The following is an 18908-nucleotide window of genomic DNA, read 5'->3' on the forward strand; positions in this document are numbered from 1 at the left end:
ATATCAAGCAACAAATTTAGTTCTTGTACTTCCAATAATGTCATCTATTTTTAAGTAAAATTACATAAAGTTCGCTTTCACAATCACATGTCATCTATGAAAACCAATAGAAAGATTTGAAGCTGCCATTCATTCTAATGCTAGTCATCATCAGGCGCGTACACTGGAAAAATCAATTAATTTCCATACTATGGAAATACTATGGAAATAATCTGTAAATACACTGTAAATCATCATTTACATACTAAATGTACTTTTACATACTATTTTTTAACTGTAAATTGTTTGTAAATTACTGTGATATTGTTTGTAATTTCTTTCATATTGTTTGTAAATTGTTTGTAAATTACTGTGATATTGTTTGTAAATTTCTTTCATAGTTTGTAAATTGTTTGTAAATTTCTGTCATATTGTTTGTAAATTTCTTTCATATTGTTTGTAAATTGTTTGTAAATTTCTGTCATATTGTTTGTAAATTGTTTGTAAATTTCTTTCATATTGTTTGTAAATTGTTTTGTAAATTTCTTTCACATTGTTTGTAAATTTCTTTCATATTGTTTGTAAATTTCTTTCATATTGTTTGTAAATTGTTTGTAAATTACTGTGACATTGTTTGTAAATTTCTGTCACATTATTTGTAAATTTCTGTCATATTGTTTGTAAATTGTTTGTAAATTACTGTGATATTGTTTGTAAATTTCTTTCATATTGTTTGTAAATTGTTTGTAAATCTAAGTCATATTGTTTGTAAATTGTTTGTAAATTTCTTTCATATTGTTTATAAATTGTTTGTAAATAGAGTGCACGCAGTTCATACAGGCAGTTCATACAGAATCCTTTGTTTCCTATTGTTTGATTATCACTATTTAGTACTAAAAATTGTTAAGTATTTGTTTCACGGGTTTAGTGCGAGCACTCTAACTGTGACATTTTTTGTAAATATAATTTTTGTGATATTATTCGTGAATTTATGTGATGTTCTTTGAAATCTAAAGTTACAAGTAACAGAACAGTGCTTGGTTGCTAGTAAAAAAATGTACTTTATTGCAATTAAATTAACATTTATTAATGCATACAAGAATATATTGCTAAATACATTGACTGCATACACATATATAAATACAATATTGTTGTCCAGAGATAAAAAACATTTTAACATGAGAAATTTGAAAAAGTATCTTAAATAATTTTATGATGTTTCCATTCGACAGTATTATTATTGGTGATGTTCAAAATGGTCTAGATCATAGCTGTACAAGTGACATGTACATATAGCTGATGTTCAAATATCTTTTCCATTAATATTCGCAGAAGACTCAGACCTCAGAAGAAAGCATTTAGTATGTGGATTTTTTCATTTGCACAGATATGAATTTCATGTGCTATTTATGTCAACCTTTTTTCAGAAAATTGTCATCGCACAACAATCATAAAAAAATATGTTTCAGAGAATTCAATTGACCCAAAAATTGCTGTTATTCTACAATCTACCAAGGGATGCACATGGAAAAACTGGTAAAAAAGCAGCAATAAAATAAAATTGTGAACTCAGACTTAGATATCTGTGATCATGGATTTAAGGTTACTATAAGTAAAACCTTCATCGTCATTTTTTCTTCTTATTATTTCTTCTTCGTATAAAAACTCCCCAAGAAGTTCACACAAATGGTTCTTCTTGAAGAGTTTTGTGAAGGGGACATTGTTGTTTAAGCAAGCTTGCTTCAAAACCTTCATTTGCACATCTTGCAATTTTGGTATTCCCAAGAAGAACAGAGCAACAATTGTTGCCTCTGATTTGGTAAGCTGAAATAAACAAAAGGAAACAGTAAGTATCTCCAATACATCAGAACAACAATAATATGTTACATGCAATGCATGGGTGCATATACAATATTGTTGATAACATTTTTTGTAAGTAATGCGTATGTAGAGATATATATTATATACACATGTCTAATTGTTGTTACCCTTGGGCTTCACCAGAAAGCTAGAAGATCAAATCAAATGTTGTTGAAGTAATAAAAAAAATTTAAATAAATAAATCCACTTTATTTACATCTCAATGTATTTAGCTCTTGAAGAGCTAATTTGGGGAGACAAATTAGAAACCGTAATATAAACATAATATTGTTAAAAATCCCAACTGGCTAGGAGACAAACCAGTTGGCTCACTATTTAAAAAGCATGGCAGAGAAATTGTATTTTGTCCAAACAGGGACCCAATTAACAAATACAATGTCATCTAGTGGCCAGAGTGGGAATCGAACCTTGGACCGCAGGGCTGTGAAACCAATGCTCTGACCACTCAACTATATGCTGACTAAATAAATATTATCTTACCAGGCCAATTTTCCACATTTCCAACTTGTTTTCCTTTATCCTTTGCTCTCTTCTTTCGAAGTAGTCACTTTGCCCATCATGTTGCTGTAATAAAAATGAAAATATCAAACATTCACAACATAATTAAAAATCGTTGATGTAAAAAAAAAAAAAAAAAAAAAAAATTAAATTAAAAGAATATTGCAACTGATTAATTAACATTTTATACAAAATTAATCATTGTTTATCGCCTTATATAAAGATTCACAGATTAAAATATTCCAATTTCTTTGTAATTTGAATTTGAATTTGATACCTCATTATTCTCTACTTGACATGTTTCCTACAAGAAATAAAATGGTCTGTTCATAATCATATTCATATATAGTAAAAAGCAATCTTGAAGCTATAAGGACAGACGTGTGCATCCAATCATATGGCCACCTTTTTATTTTTTCAAATAATATAATTTATGATTTTCAATATATAGTAGCATAGTAATGAATACTCAAATAATAATAATGACGATGATGATAATAACAATGGGTCTTTACTCAATCAATAAACAAAATATTGAAGGTTACAACAATAGTAAGAAAATCATATAAAATCTATAAAATCTATGAAGATCTAAAAACCTATAGTAATAATTACAGCAAATATATACGATAAAAGTTAAGTTAACAAAAAACTAAAATAGGTACTAAATCTAAGACTGCATGTACTGCTAAATTATATTTAAAAAGTAGTCTATTTACGAAACTATTTTGAATTTAAATCTTTTGGTATTTACTAAGGGCATTTGAGATGTTTTTGTTCAAAGCCTGCTTGATGTTTTTTTTTTAGAGAAAACAGTGGATGGTGCCTAATTACATTACTACAATATGTAAATCTAGTTATAGAGCCTTCGAATTCTATGATAGCTTTTCTAAGAGTTCTAAATAATAATATTTAAGATTGCATTTTATCTGAATTTTTGAGGAAAAATTTAGTGCTTGTATTAATTTCGTAAAAAAACTCTGTAGAGGTGGCTTAAGTTGGACACCCATAGCAGTAATACAACAAAGAAAGTTGTTAAATTTTATAAAAGATACAGGTACTTACAATTTCAAGAGCAGCTTTTTTGTTGCTTGGTCCCTCTTCTTCATGATCAGTTGTTTGCTTTAAGCCCTACATGTATATGAGATATATTGGGAGCATAAATGTATGTTGTTATTATTAATATTATTATTATTATCATAAAATAATAATTATTAATTATATTATCAATAATAATAATACTAATAAGTATAGGTAATAGGATTACATACATGCTGTCCTGTTTGAAAATAATTGGATGAAAAAAATTCAGAGGACTGACAAGATTGGAAGAGGCCGATAGGCCGAGTCCAATATTTTGGCAGTTCAAGGATTTTTTTAATTCAATTATTTCCAAATTGGACAGACATGTAATACTATTGCAGATTAATTACATCATCGTTTTTTAACGCTAAAAAGGTCTTCAAAAAGAAGATCCCAATTTAACAACTTCCACCATTTGGAAAAAAAATTGAAAAAAAGTAAACAAAGGCCGGCCGGTCGTAAGCAGATGTCACGTTGATTGGCTCAAAGTCAATTTCTATTGTTTCCCCTGAGATTTGATTGGCAGATACAAAAAATGCGAATGGAAGCCATCCAGATTAATCTTTAATTTGGACAGGAAAGAAATTTGAAAATTGAAAATAATACAATAGTTGCTATGGGATTATAAAGTGATGATACAATTATAATAATAATAAAAATAATAAAAATAAAAATAATTATTTTTATTTTTATACTTATTATTATGAATATTATAATAATATTTAAAAACATATTATTAAAATAACGATAATAATAATAATGATAATAATAAATTATGTAGGTTAACACAAAACAAAGGCAGGGGGCTGTGCATATGTTGGTTGATTACATAGGGAAGACAATATTTTCAAGGATACTGAACATATAAACTTACCTTAAGATTTCTTTTCTTCAGGGTATCCTGAGCTGACACCACCTTTAAAGACAAAATGTAATGTTTATAGTTGAATATTATGATTACAAAATCCTAGATCTAGTACTACTGATATCCTCATCTTAACTGCCCCTTACTTTAGAATTACTTAAGATGTAATTAATGAAAAATAGATCAGACTAATTTTTGCCATAATCTTAGCCTTTAAATTACATCTAAGTATAATTGGTAAATCTTCACCTGATTTTTTCACTAGAGTTTATCATTATTCGTATTTTTTTGCTATATGTAATTTAATTTTTCGTTAGGGTGCATTTAATTTGGAGCCAATCTCTGTTGTGCTTACCCCTTCCAATATAGCTTTGGAAATTAGATAATTGTCATGGATAAAGTTATGTAAATAAACAAATAAATATTAATTTGTTTATTGATATCATTTATGAAAATGCTCGATAACAAGGGCTTGTAATACACGTATGTAATGTGGCTTTGAATAAATAAATTGAAAAGAAATTTTCTTTATATAGACAATGGAAAAATATACCTAATAGTCACTGAATGTTTAAGGTTATAATGTACATTCACAGGCTGTTTTGCAATAACTGTACATAATTCAAAAATCAACAGATGGGTCATTTTTTAGAAAACATATATTGATCTATATATCATTTTAAAAGGTTATATCTATGACAGACTACAATGTTGCACACCTTGGTTTTTCCACTAGACGTACCCCTAGTTTTGCTGTGGTAATTGTTCTATAAAAAAAAATAAGATAAGCAGATTGCATGTACATCTTGTATTAAGTCTGCACTCGTCCAGATGCACAGATGGCTTAAAAATGTGGTGCGAAAAAAGACAATTTGATTTGAGTATATGACTTTTTATCGTTTTTCTTTAATGCGCAGAAAAGTTAAATAAAGCAATTATTTTATATAAAAATAAAATCAAAAAAATTATTAGTTACTTTTTTCTGTGCAGCATGGCAACTGAAAGGAAGCTCATTGTTTGAAATAACCATGATTGTCATATTATAATGTGTACATCTGTACTCTGACAACATAAAACTCTGGACCAATCAAAGTATACATAGTAATGATACCCCGACCACTCTAAAGTATTTAATATACAAAACATTTTCTTACTTTGCCTTTGTAAGCACTTGGCTTTCTGGCATGGGATAACTTGTTCCCAATGAAAGCTTTTGCCCGCTTTCTGTCTAAGGTGACAACACCATGACCATGTACAATCAATACTGAAAGTATCATATCAGGGTTTAGGTGCACTTTAAATATTGATGATAAGTTATGAAAAGAACAAGAGTATTTGTTGTTGTTTTTATGATTTTGAAGTTTTAAGACCTCTAAACAAAGTTTTGTAATATATGCACTTCGCTTTTCGACTTCCATTCCCTGATTCATCTCAGTTCTTCTTGCAAAGAATTGGCAACAATCTCTTTCATAGTAAGCTATTTAATAATTCTAAGGGTATATATAGTGACATGGAATTCCAATGGGAACAGGGGGGGGGATAAACAAATAAGGAGTTCCTTGGCCAGGGGCCTTTAGCCGTTTTGGAATTTCCAAAAGCTAGGGGGTAAGAAAATCGGTGTCGCCCATGGTATAGGTATGGATATTTTCTGGAACTACCCAATGAGCAAATTTTCAGTAAAATCTGATACGTTTTGTGACAAACAGAAATACATGTGCTTCAGGAAATATGGGACTAAGCCAGACCTTAGCACACTTAAGCTCTCAAAAATGTTTATTCATTTTTTGAAGCTAGGTGAACAAGTAAATTTTCTTTGGCAGCAGCCTTAAAAAAATGTGAAATCCCTTAAATGAAAAAAGTTCCTACTTACCACTACTGTTTGTAGTTTCATTAATTTGTTGTCCTGCCATGTTATCCTGCTCTCAGCCTCTAGATATGGAGAAAAAGTTATAATTGTAAACTTACTTCATTTCTAGTTGCCTATTGCTGTGGTTTTCATATCTATGCAGACAGCGAATTTTAAACATCGATGTGCAAAGAAGTGTTTTCAGCTATTATTTCAAAAACCCCATTCACAAATATTTGAATGACCAATTCCTAGCCAATGCTAAGATTTAAAGATTATGACCTTCATTTTAGTAGTTTCAAAACAAACTCAAATTTAAATTTCAAATAATAAATGAAATCTTCCAGCCATGATACAAACACATGAAGGAATGCTGAACTGCCCTTCCATGGTAATAGGTTAATAAATTTATACATGGCAAAAGTGGTATAAGCATGTTGGTAAGCTCATACTTAAGCTGTGCCTTGATTTATTCTCATTCCACATATAGCTGCTAGTGAGGTCAAATATGCGGGAAGTAGGGGTGTTATAGCAGCCAGTATTTAATTCCTTGCCTTTCACCAATGCAACCTGAGTTTGAGCCTTGCCTTTCACCAACGCAACCTGAGTTTGAGCCTTGCCTTGCTTGGTTTTGTAGAGAGCAAAGATATTTGTAAGAACTCTCCTGTGCTTTGAGGGCTTATCTCTGGGTCCTCCAGTTTTTGTCCCTCCATAAAAATCAACTTCTAAACTCCAATTCGTGCTTTACCTGTGTTACCCTCCTAACCAGAAAGGTTTGGTTTTACACAGGTAGTTCATTTGCATGTGATTCTGGCTCATGGGCTCAGTGTTATACCAGGACTTCATCCATAAATTCCCTCCAAAGACAATATATGCCGGAATGATAACGTAAAAATAGTATGAATAGCAGATTTAACTTTATAATGTCTACATCAGTCATGGGAGTTCTTATCATATAGTATTGACACAAAATTCATAAAATGTTTACCCTGGTCCCAGAGGCTCGACGATTTTTCTCCCGGCCACGTATATTTTGAGCCGCGAAGCGGTGAGCGAGCTGCGAAGCAGCGAGACCTCGTCGGAGCCTCTGGTAGGAACTGCATAGTTGATTGATCAGGCCGCACCAATAGAATTACAGATTGCTCAAAATTGTTCTGGTTCACTGATTGGCTGATTTGAAGTCCAGTTTGTGATTGGCTAAATTATTTGTAATGAAGGGTAGGGAGGTACAAGTATACATTGCTCATTATCTTATGTCAGTTTGTTTGTAATGTCAAGAGATTTCAAGGTTGTACAGGGTACAGAGGTTAGCTTGATAATTTCACACAATAACCATTGAAAGCCGATTTTAAAATCAATATCCGTTATAGAGTTGGTGAGTGTGTGTAGTCATTTATACGAGTTTCTCCCTTTGACTACCGATAAAATACAATAAAAAATACAATAGATATCTACAAGGCTGGCCTAGGCAACTAATCAGTAACACAACAGGCGTCGATCACATCATTATCACGACATGTTGACAGAAATTTGACAGAGCATTTGGTCCTTAACTTTGTAACTTTGTAACTCTGTAACTTCGTAACTTTGTAACTTGTAACTTCGTAATTTGTAACGCCAAAAAAAAAAAAAAAAAAAGCCAAAAAATTCAGAAGGTCCGTCGTGAACGTGAACCTCGGCATCGAGAACAACAGCTAGTCGTTTCACAAGATTTTCGTTGCGAGACTTTGGGCCAAAGAGGTGAATTCTTGGTCTTCCAGACGTAATACTACATTTGCAAAGTCGACAGGACTTTGAAGGATGTGAGATTGCGCTTTTCAATGGAGTATTTTTGTTTTAATTTCGTTCACAATTGGTTGCGATTCGTGTTGCTGAATGTAAACACCAGACTGTCACTTTGACATATTTGGACACGTGTACATGACAAAAGCACTTAGGTGGACTCCGCAAAGTTATTTTGGTCAACTACAACCTCCCCTCCCTAAATACCAAAAGTGCCACGGGGATCTCTTGTGTGATTGGTTAGTTCTAAATGATTGATTGACACTTTGATTTAGCATGGAAATGAGGTTGTATGCAGTTCCTACCAGAGGCTCCGACGAGGTCTCGCTGCTTCGCAGCTCGCTCACCGCTTCGCGGCTCAAAATATACGTGGCCGGGAGAAAAATCGTCGAGCCTCTGGGACCAGGGTATAAAATGTTGAATGAAAGCTATCAAACTATTGTATTGGTCCACGTTGAGTACTCAGCACTTCGATTCTAATATGAATTAGACCCACTTTCGATTGTAAATATAAGAACTAGAAAATCGTTTCTGATAAGCTTCAATTGTAAAAAAAAATGATGCTGTAGACAAAAGATGGAGATTATAAAGCATAAACACAATAGCAAGACAATCGCAACCCGGGACGATCCTTCCCCTTGTTTAGGAGGCCTACCATATTAAATATAAAATCTAAATACAATCTGAATTTCAGATAATGCTTCAACTAAGTAAACCACTTGGAGTTTTAGTTGTTTTTTTCCATAATCTAAAGCGAATATATCGAACAGGCTAGCTTAACCTAGCGAGGATTTCACACCTCCATCTTGATCAGAGTGAAAGGCGTAACGAAAAGGAACATTAACTTAGGTTACGCTCAAGATTATGTCTATAATAATCACAGATAAAGACACAATACATTACCTGGTAATTATTCTTGAGAGTGCTTCGAGGTTTACATTATTTTCAAGAGTTGTGACTAGCCGCCTACTTTCTCTGGTAAGTGTAGCGTGGTTAACGTGTCCGTAGTCTTGCCAGCCCGGGTCCCCAGGGGAGATGACGATACGAAGACACGATCACCATGCATCTTATTACGATCACGCATCTTATTGGCCAATAGATCAGAAGACATCTCTGCCATCGAGGACACAACCACCACGCTACATACCGGGACACTTGCCTGTTCAATTTATTGATTTGGGTCAGCGGTCAAACACACACAAGCATTCAATCGAGGCTGCAAGGTATAAGACAAAAAGATTTTTTAAGATTACCCTACAGCCTCGAATGATTGCTTTGTGAACCGATGAATGGACTGATGCGTGAACCAATATGGAAAGTGAGAAATTGATATTCGATATTCAATTCAGTGTCTTCATTCCTTTTTTTCTAATAACTTTGATAGTTGTACAGTCTTGTGCCGGCAGCCAAGTATGACGGTGTAATCCATTTCCGTTCCGTGATTAATTGAATTCTTGAAGATGTAAAATGAAGTAAAGCTAAGAGGTGTTTTCTTCATTTTTAACAACAGTCTTTATCTTCCATTTACGCAATTCATTTATATATGAATGTTAGTATACCATTTCAGCATAAATCAAAACTTTAACTAAGCGTATAGATGGTAAGACTATAATCTCCTCCTCTAGTGCTCGTACCCCTTAGTCACACCCTTTAGTATTTTAACCCGCGTGAATAGTATTCAAGTAAAAGTGAATCGACCTGTCCCAGCTTTAGAGTTGTTTTAATCCTGGGCCGAAGTAAAGTCAAAATAGCTCTACGCGATTAATTTTTTTTCAATCTCCCTGACTTTTATATACTAACAGTTAGTTCGTGTATGTGCATATGGCACGAACTTTCCCCAAAATAACGCCTCCTGAATCAAACTCCGAGACCCTGTTATTCAGTGGCACTCGCAATACCCGTCGCTTTTTGTAGTAAACTTTGTCTCACTTTTAAGTATAAATAGTCGGGACGGGTACGGGATTGCTATTTCGATCCACTACTGAGAAATGACAATGAAAGCATTTTAAACTTTTTCAATGTTTTATTGTTCTATAATTCTACTTGTAACACATGTTTTTGGTCTGATATTCCTGTTTCAAGAGACGTTCACGTATATTTATGCGCTTCCTTTATTCTTGATGCATTTTCCAAAATCAACGAAACACTGTGCCTTGGCTTTCCATCCATCTGAGCTGCTTAAACACGTCTTCAGATCATCTCGGCACTTGACCTGTAAATAAATAAATAAGTCATAGATAAGTAAATGTTTTCGTTCCTTTTTAGGTTGCGATGCACTAGCTTATGAGCGTTGTCCAGCTCATTCTCGAACCTTCAAATTTATAGATACCCTGCAAAACAACCTGTCGACTGATTTTGGACAAAGCACAGCTAACTCACATATCGACCCATGAAACAACCTCTGGGCTGATCAAAGTCCAGGGAGTAAACTTACCAAGAAGGGGGGTACTGTGGGGATGAGTTGGGCCATGCAGCTCTTGTAGTCCTTCAAACATTGAAGTTTTCCTTTCTGTCCTTCCTTCATGCATTTATAAAGATCGATCTTGCATTGCTGGAAGAAAAAGAGAACGGTTAGAACCAACAAAGTCAAAAGTATTTTTGGGCAATTGTTAGTTGAGGGAATAAGATTTTTCTGTTGCGTGACCAACTGAGCTACTGAAACTGAGGTGTAGATGGCATTTAAGCCTGATCACTTAGAAACAACGCTGTTCCATAACCTAAGTGGGAATTGATTGTGAATGATCTTGAATTCAAGAAATGACATGCATATGAGTATTAATGTGAGTATTAATGTATTTTCTTGTGCTTAGATATAGTTATCAAAGATGTGTATTATGTTCCATGGAGCATATTTTGCAGCTGGTTTGAGCGTCTCTAGCAAACAGAAGGGCACGGGTTCGATTCCCGCCTGAAGAGCGGAAACTGATCGTGAGGGGAAAAGATGCTTGATGAAATTTTAATGAGATTTTATGTTCAAGTCGGTCATGAATTGAATCCACGGTTTTCCATGTTGAGATCACGTGTTATTTGTCACTTGAATAGTGATGTTGTTCATCAGTAACGCATGAAAAAAAGCATCAATATAAAAATGATCGAAGAAAAGAAATAATACTAATGAGAATGAAGCATGGTCTTAATGATGTTCTTGGATATACAATAAATATATTCTTACGAAATATGGATGGCGGGTGGGGGCTGAACCATCTTCCATGGCGTTCAGAACGAACTCGCCTGCATCGAATGCTGTGGGACTGGGTCCCTTGTTGATCAAACATTTTCCAAAATCCCTGAAGCAAACAGCCTTATCAAGAATGCTGCTGGCTCCTGATACACAGCTCTTGAGTTCATCTTTGCAAGCGATCTTTTGGAGGAATAGAAATATTCAGTTTTGTATAAATGTACATGTTCTCAATTTTCATGGAATGAAAAGGTCTGGAAGATAGTTATAAATGGAAATAAGTCATGATGTACTACTCAACAGACCATTGACCATTACTGGAGAAAGACTCACATGCAGATATAGAAAAACACACCACGAAGGGAGGGACGGTGGGGATGAGTACCGACATGCAGATATAGAAAAATTAACTCACCACGAAAGGAGGGACGGTGGGGATGAGTACCGACATGCAGATATAGAAAAAGTAACTCACCACGAAGGGAGGGACGGTGGGGATGAGTACCGACATGCAGATATAGAAAAAGTAACTCACCACGAAGGGAGGGACGGTGGGGATGAGTACCGACATGCAGCTCTTGTAGTCCTTAAGACATTCCATTCTGCTTTTCTTCTTCAGTCTAATGCAGTCGTACAGATCAATCTTGCATTGCTATTAATGACGAGATATATTTAATAACAAGATATAAAGATCGCTTATAATCTATCAGTACATCATAAAAAAAGTTGAATCCACTTCTATATTGATTGATTTATTCTAATGCACCGCGTAGGCAGCGCAGCCCGCAATCAACTATTGTTGGAAGAAAAAGAAAAAACGGAAACCTCCTGATGCCTAGTTGATCATCTTGTGCTGTGTCGTAAACTATTATTTTTCCCCTCGCAAGCAGCCAAATTATAACGAGATTTTTTGGGAATTTAAAAAAAGGAGGATGGTCAAATTCTCAGTGTGATACCTTGATGTGAAGTCTCATTCACCTCATAAAGTGACTAATAATAAAGCTTACTTATTTTGTACGAGGATATTTGACTTATCTCATGGATAGGAAAAGACACTCACCACGTATGGATGTCTGTCTGGCACAACGTCGTTCATCAGGAACGTAGATGGCGAGGATGGTCCTCCATTTTTCAAACACTTGGCGAATTCAACAAAGCATTTGCCTTTGTTCACAAACCCAGTTGCTGTAGCCACGCAATTCTTGAGCTCGTCTTTACACTGGACCTTTGAACAACGATTGGAGAAAATGTAACGAATGGATGGAGTTTTGCTATTTAGTGTCTTAAGTTTGAGGCATGCTTCAAACTGTGGCGTAGCACTCCACCTGCGTTGTATTGGAGTTTGGAGAGGACGAGTTGGCAACATTCGGTTGGGCAACATTTTGGAGACAAAAGTTTCTTGAAATTTACAGGGATTTAATCACTCAGGGTTTTTCATGTTATTTTTTCAAATTTCTTTCACATTTTTTTTTTTTTTTTTACTTTTTGCTCGATCAGCGCTAATTTACCTAAAATGAGCCACCATTTGGTGTATTGGTATTGAGAATTGATATTACAGAGAGAATGAAACTAAACTTTGTAACATGTACTTACCACGAAGGGGGGTACGGTAGGGACAAGTTGCTTCATGCAGTTGTAGTAGGCCTTGAGGCATTCTGTTTTGGACTGAGCTCCCTTCCTCATGCAGTCGTACAAATCAATCTTGCATTGCTAAAAGAAATTAGTAAAAGGATACCCTGACCTGTAGTTTACCTTAATTGCAATTATGATTATATTTTATAATGTTAGAGCTAATAGGGAAAGACAGTGTTTTCCTACGTCTGACAACAGTGCTTTAGCGTCTACCTTTGTCATGCTAGTATTACTTAATTTAATTGGATATAGTTTAATTCGTTAAGATCTAATAAAGGCTGGTAACCACAGCTGAAACGTCAAAAACTAAAGAAAAAGCCAGAGACAAACTACCTCGAATATAGATATAACATCGGAAAATTGACTGGAACGTATTCAAAGGTTATTTGGAAAAATTAATGCTGTCTACTTTTAAATGAAAAAAAAAAGCCTTACAAACGAGCTAGAAAAAAATGTCGGTGTTTTCGATTGAAAAATGATTTGAAACAAAAAAATGTAAAAATGATTTTATACTTGTATACTTGTTTTGTCAAGTTACTGAAAAGCGAACATTGCGGTTTTCAAGTTCAAAAAAAAAATTTTTAATTGGCTAAAATTAAATTAATTCGTTTATGCATCTATATTTACATGAATCCCCTACCACATATGGATGTCTGTCCGAATCATCTTCCATATCTTCCGTCAGATAAGCATCCAGTTCATTAGTGGCATAGATCTGAGCCACGAAGGCGAACAGCAAAATAACCGCAATAGATTGCTTCATGTTTGATTCAAGACTTGTACCTTCAAGCTACAACTTTAAAGATGTATCAGCTCTAAAATTCTGAACTCTTTTTATAGTATTTCAGACAATGGAATCCTTTTGCAAACGTGTTTTTCAGCAAATATTGAAAAATCTGTGTTAGTCTTGGATTGTGTCAGCGTATTGTACGGTTTCTTATGTACATTATTTATTGTTAAATGAAAGCAGAAGCGACAACGCTGAAGGTATTATGTTATCATGTCATGAACTATTTAGTATCCTGAACCACTCTTAAGAAAAAAGTTAATGGTGAGACAAGATTTTGACAGAGTTCAGAAATAACATTCAGCTGGTAGAATAATAGGCTACAATAGGCAAAGACTGCTGAAGACTGGAATAAAAGAATAGTGTGGAATAGTATTTGTACAGAAGCACGATGGCTATTTTATTCTGATTTACATTTTAGATATAATAGCAACGGTGAAAAACTAATCAGAGACTTCATCACTCATTTTTATATTTATCAAAAATTTTGAGTTTTATCAGTTTAAAAGAGGCTGGAAAGGGTTTTGTGCCTTATCACATACACTCACAGTTATTAACTTTAAAAAGAAATGGCATTAATATGACAGCAAGTCATCCGCCCTGAAGGCCAAAGACCATAAACCAAAGATCACAATGAACATGAAAAAATGACTTGAGAAGTTGCTAAAACATTAGAAACCTCGTTATGTCTTAAAAGTAAAGTCATAACTCAAGAACCAAAACGTGATTTTTTTTAAAAACCGGAATATTTAAACTTTGTATCGTAATCTCCTTTTCGACGAAAACAGAAAAAAATTATGTAAGAGGGAATTCGTGAAAATCAATACAATTTGTTTGGAATAGTTCCCTCTCTTACATAAATTTTTGAATTTTTCCTTAAAGGCCCGTTTACACAGATTCACGTGTGATCATAAATCGCGAGTGTAAACAACCGATTTTGAGGCGATTTGAGTTGCGATTTTTGCGCGATCTGCTGCGATTTTGTAAAAATGCTATTTCTGAGGCATGTAAACATGTATGGCTGACTGCAACAAGCAGTATTCAGTTTTAATCTTTCTCAATTTGTTTTGTCATGGAAAGCGACGATCTTGAAATTTTCAAATTCTTGTTCAAGTGTTTTACTGATTTTTTCTCTTGCTACTTGTTTCTTGTCTTGTCTCTTGCAATATGGAGAACTAGTCATATAAGGCACTCATCCTACTTGGCCAATATGTTACTTAATAATTACTCTTGAACTGACTGCTTCCAACTGTTACACTCTTTGATGCCCTTTTTCCCGTCTTTACTAATTTTTCCGCCTTTGTTGACATCTAACAATTCTACCGTGTAGGGTGCCCTGAGGGTATTTTCATCTCTTGAAACAGAGAAAATCACCGAAAAAGCGCACTTAATTCGAACATGTTCAAAATAGTGGGGATGCATTGGCGACGTGAATTTATCAAATCGCTTCAAAATCGCCGGTAGTTTACACGAGCGATTTATGACCGCACGTGATTCGCCGCAAGAATGGTGGAAATCACGCTGCAAGTCGCCGAAAAAAATTCGCCTTTGTAAACGGGCCTCAAGTTTCCGAAAACATAAACCAAAGCCATATGCAAAATTTGAAGAAATTTCACCATAGAGTTTTTACTTTTTTTCAGTTTGAACATTAACATTTTTGAGGACAAAATTTTCCTTTTGCAAGTTCTACGTCATCGGACCTAGAGCGCAGTTCTAAGTCAGGGCATGGTTAACTCATCACAGTTCGATCCCTGAAACAACCTCTGGGCGCGCAATTAATTCTCCTAGCAACTGATACATTTAACTATAGCACGCGCACATTGTTATGTTGCGTGTTCCTTGTAAAACTGTCACAACCGTTTACCCTGATGAAGAGCAAGATGCTTGAAAGCTTGGCTTGATTTATTATTAAAAAGCTGATGAATCAAAACTCTGGGCTGTTCTAGGTCACGGAACGGCTAACTTATATATCGAACCCTGAAACAACCTCTGGGGTGTTCTAAGTCAGGGTACAGCTAACTTACAGTTCGAACCCTGAAAGAACCTCTGGGCTAATGTACGTCAGGGCACGTAAACTGCCAACTCACAGATCGAACCACGAAAGAGCCTCTGGGCGATTCTAAGTCGGGGCATCATGGCTAGCTCAAAAATCGAATTCGAATATAGAACAGGAGGTTAGCTTAGTCGGAGTTACGTGTAACACCCTGCGCCTAAAATGTCTTTACCATATTACTTATTGGTTTCTAAGACCTAGCTAGGATTAACCATCCTCAGGGTGTCATGGAGTTTAGGGTTGGGTTAGCTGTTCAAATATAGAGGCTTTGCCAAGCGATTGACAAATATGTATTGTAACAAACCCATCACCGCTTTTATTTCTACTGTTTGATGCAAGCATACCGGCTAATAAATGTAACAATAGAAAACAATAAAAGAAAACAACACTGAGAAGAATGACAACTGCCAAGTAGTCGTTGAGAGGAGTTGAAAGAACTAAGGTGTCTGTTCAAGCAATATGAGCTTTGTTGAGCATCCACGATGACGCACTAAAGTAAAAAATTTGCAAAAAATACACATGTTTTTGTCTTGTTTCATTATATCGAGTGTGGAAACACCTGCCAGGTGAACTGGGACAGATTGAGGTTATTTATATTCCTTAGTCACAGACCTAAGTTTTACGACTCTTAGACCCATCACAGACCCATATTTGATAAAGGTTGCAAGTTTTGTTTTTCAAATTTCGCAGACTGGCTAAAACCTAGTTTCCGTAAAACTATTATTTCGCTATCAAAAAATCTATCAGTTTTCTCTGTAATCACAGAATGGGACAATCACGAACGGAACCCTCAGATCCATGCTAGGTGAAAGCCCAAGATCGAATTGGAATTTAGAAGTTGGTTTTTGCGGAGGGAGGAAAACCGGAGAACCCGGAGAAAAACCCTCGAAGCACAGGAGAGAACCAACAAACAACTCAACCCACATACAACACCTAGCTCGTAGGGACTCGAACCCGGGTCGCATTGGTAAGAGGCGAGCGCTCTCACCGCTACGCCACCCATGCTTTCCATAAACTAACCCAGCTAACCCAGATCAGCCGAGTTGATCTTGTCCCCTGAAAGAAATTGTGGGTCAACTATTTTATTTTTGCTTTTACATAGCATTTTTGAAGAAATACAAATTTTATAATGGCTCGTAATTCTTCGTTTCTTTTGTATAGCGACCATTACACAAAGATTTGTCCTCCATTTTTTAGGTCTGTAAGTGGCGCGCAGGATCATGGGAAATGCTAATCAAAATACCATAACAAATCCTCAATTCTGATTGATTGATCTTGAGTTGGTTCTGAAGATTGATATATCAGGATACACCTATTTCAAAGTTGTCGGTGATCTTATTCGCTCGGAGAGTGTGTCCAGAGAAGATCCACCAAGTTCATACTGTAAGATTGTGACTTTTCTTACAGCGTCCATTTAAAGAGTCTCAACTTATTTCCTCTTTCCTCTTTCGTACTGGCTTGAAATCAAGGATCATTTTCCCTACCAATGTTATTTCGGTCAGTATGAGCTAGGCATTTCAAACTTTGTAACAAGTTTCACTGCACGCTCTAGATCCCTTAGTGATCGACTTCTGCTAAGATACTTTGACAGCCCAGCCATTGCATTGCAATGAAACTACACTTTTCAGGAACTCTTTTTCAACCGCATGGTTTTTCATTGGACATCCGGCTCAATCCGTAACTGCTACTCTACGAACTTTCAAACACTACTTTCCCAAACTTGACGCTACATTTTACGTTGACAGAACTAGAACCTGGAAGACATACTGTTCATAAAATATTACCTGCTGCTCGTATCAGTTTTTGATATATATGTCAGTATTTTCCTGTTTTTAGTTTTTCTCGTTGCCGTAGGCCCTGATCAGTAGACGCAAATGTCTCGGTGTATAATTTGATGTTCTGCTATCATTTTTGAGATTACCAAGTAACAAAAACATATTAAAGTTAATTACAAATGAGGTCGAGACTTTGGCTGGGTGATTTTTATCGTGTTTTTCTTCATTTACGTTTGCTGCGATTTGGCGAGCAGCGACAATAAGTTTTAAAATCTTTTAAAATGCTTTCCTGTATTTGCATGGAATCCCTGTGTGCTAGATGTGTTTCTATGTCACTCAACATCCTCTCATTTAAAATTAAAATTATAAAAGATAAGACTAAGGTCAAACGTCGAACTTCAAATGACCATGAGTCGTGCCTAATTGCATCCTAAAGTGCATGCCCCACATTCGTATGAGAACACGGACGTATTTTATTCCATTATGGTCGCCATTTACGATGGTGTGAATGTTGACCATTTTACTGCACATAAACATGGTTTGTTTGAAGATCGACCTTAAAAAAGTTTGACTGAAGACTTGGCCGGTCGAACTTAATTATATCAGTCGATCCTAAATACACTAGCTTTGATACAGCTCATATATGTGAAGTTCGACTTTGACCAAAGCCTAATAATATGCAAAAGGGAAATCAAACTGCCGCATCGCAAACTCGTGGATACCATCCTCTGAATCCTACTTGCACTCTTGATGTTGGTTCCCCTAGCTGTGCTCCTGAAACGTAACCCTGAGAAGAAAGTTGCGAACAAGTTATGCGTAGTAAATTATTTGTGACCTTCTAGTGTCGTCCGCCTTTTTCACATGATGCGATACTATTTCCTTACATTGTGAAATAAGCGCCGGGATCATTATTATTATGATAATCTTTACAAATTCGTTTAGAAATATTAATTATTCAACTTGTTTTCATTCAAGGCTGTAGGATAAGCCTGGCATATTTCCTTGTTTTGTTGTTCTTCGTAGATTTTTTTACGTAAATCCGAAGAATTATCTTGAATGTCGTAAACGAATTATTTTTATGCTTTTTTGTTCATTTTATGTAAATCTTATCCAGTTTAGGAGCCTATTTTATATTTCCTTTTATCTGATGCAACATGCATCAATCTTTCCTTGATTCTTTTGATCAAATAATCCAAAGGTCAAGCTATTTGCGAGTATGAGCATGCTCAGTGCTAGCTTGCCCTGATGCCAGACATCATCCAACATCAAAAAATGGAATATCCAGCTCGTGATATAAATACAATGGCTTGTCTACCCTTTAGTGGATAAGAAGTTCGTGCGTCGGTTTGTATGAAGTCCGAAAGTAAGTTTCGAGTAACGTTTGTAGGTTGATAACGCAGGAGGATTGATAAGCAGTTTTAAACGTTAATTGAAATTATCGATCTGCTAAAATCTTAGTGAGTGAGTGAGTGACAAATTTGCATATTCAGACCCCTTACAATAACTCTTTTGTACGCTTCGCGTATCCACGAGTTAAAAAGAAGCCAAC

General features: G+C 35.1%; 2 protein-coding genes across 10 annotated transcripts; both read right to left on the reverse strand.

The window, feature by feature from the left end:
* Positions 1–1020: 1020 nt before the first annotated feature.
* Positions 1021–9014, reverse strand: LOC148906784 (uncharacterized). 9 transcript variants are annotated; one of them, XM_089037577.1, is made up of 9 exons: positions 8838–9009; positions 6177–6235; positions 5461–5534; positions 5026–5073; positions 4316–4357; positions 3424–3489; positions 2636–2662; positions 2341–2424; positions 1021–1803 (listed from the first exon to the last, which is right to left on the reverse strand). In XM_089037577.1, the coding sequence occupies exons 2-9, from the start codon at positions 6214–6216 to the stop codon at positions 1555–1557; spliced, it is 630 nt and encodes a 209-aa protein (XP_088893703.1). In that variant the 5' UTR covers positions 6217–6235; positions 8838–9009; the 3' UTR covers positions 1021–1554. The 9 variants fall into 9 exon arrangements, with proteins under 9 accessions (XP_088893703.1, XP_088893698.1, XP_088893701.1 ...); XM_089037572.1 differs by having other exon boundaries at positions 5461–5570; XM_089037575.1 differs by lacking the exon at positions 8838–9009 and adding an exon at positions 6901–7054 and having other exon boundaries at positions 5461–5570.
* A 923-nt stretch (positions 9015–9937) lies between these two features.
* On the reverse strand, positions 9938–13558 carry LOC116303925 (uncharacterized). The gene is made up of 7 exons (XM_031713550.2): positions 13385–13558; positions 12706–12822; positions 12173–12337; positions 11648–11764; positions 11107–11295; positions 10369–10485; positions 9938–10146 (listed from the first exon to the last, which is right to left on the reverse strand). Exons 1-7 carry the CDS (start codon positions 13505–13507, stop codon positions 10033–10035), a joined length of 942 nt encoding a protein of 313 aa, XP_031569410.2. The 5' UTR covers positions 13508–13558; the 3' UTR covers positions 9938–10032.
* Between the last annotated feature and the right edge of the window lie 5350 nt (positions 13559–18908).

Source organism: Actinia tenebrosa, unplaced genomic scaffold, assembly GCF_029948245.1.
Source record: "Actinia tenebrosa isolate PJP-AT-01 unplaced genomic scaffold, QUT_ActTen_1.0 PGA_scaffold5__44_contigs__length_20552954, whole genome shotgun sequence".
NCBI lineage: Eukaryota > Metazoa > Cnidaria > Anthozoa > Actiniaria > Actiniidae > Actinia > Actinia tenebrosa.

Bases quoted from the DNA above. Each gene is read 5' to 3' on its own strand.
- LOC148906784 (XM_089037572.1), bottom strand. From the start codon at position 6,216: ATGGCAGGACAACAAATTAATGAAACTACAAACAGTAGTG. The intron at 3,490-4,315 runs GTAAGTTTATAT...ATATACATGTAG, and splicing joins TGAAGAAAAGAAATCTTAAG to GGCTTAAAGCAAACAACTGA. The intron at 2,663-3,423 runs GTAAGTACCTGT...TATTTCTTGTAG, and splicing joins AAAAAGCTGCTCTTGAAATT to GAAACATGTCAAGTAGAGAA.
- LOC116303925 (XM_031713550.2), bottom strand. From the start codon at position 13,507: ATGAAGCAATCTATTGCGGTTATTTTGCTGTTCGCCTTCGTGGCTCAG. The intron at 12,823-13,384 runs GTAGGGGATTCA...AATTTCTTTTAG, and splicing joins CGGACAGACATCCATATGTG to CAATGCAAGATTGATTTGTA. The intron at 12,338-12,705 runs GTAAGTACATGT...CGTTGTTCAAAG, and splicing joins CTACCGTACCCCCCTTCGTG to GTCCAGTGTAAAGACGAGCT.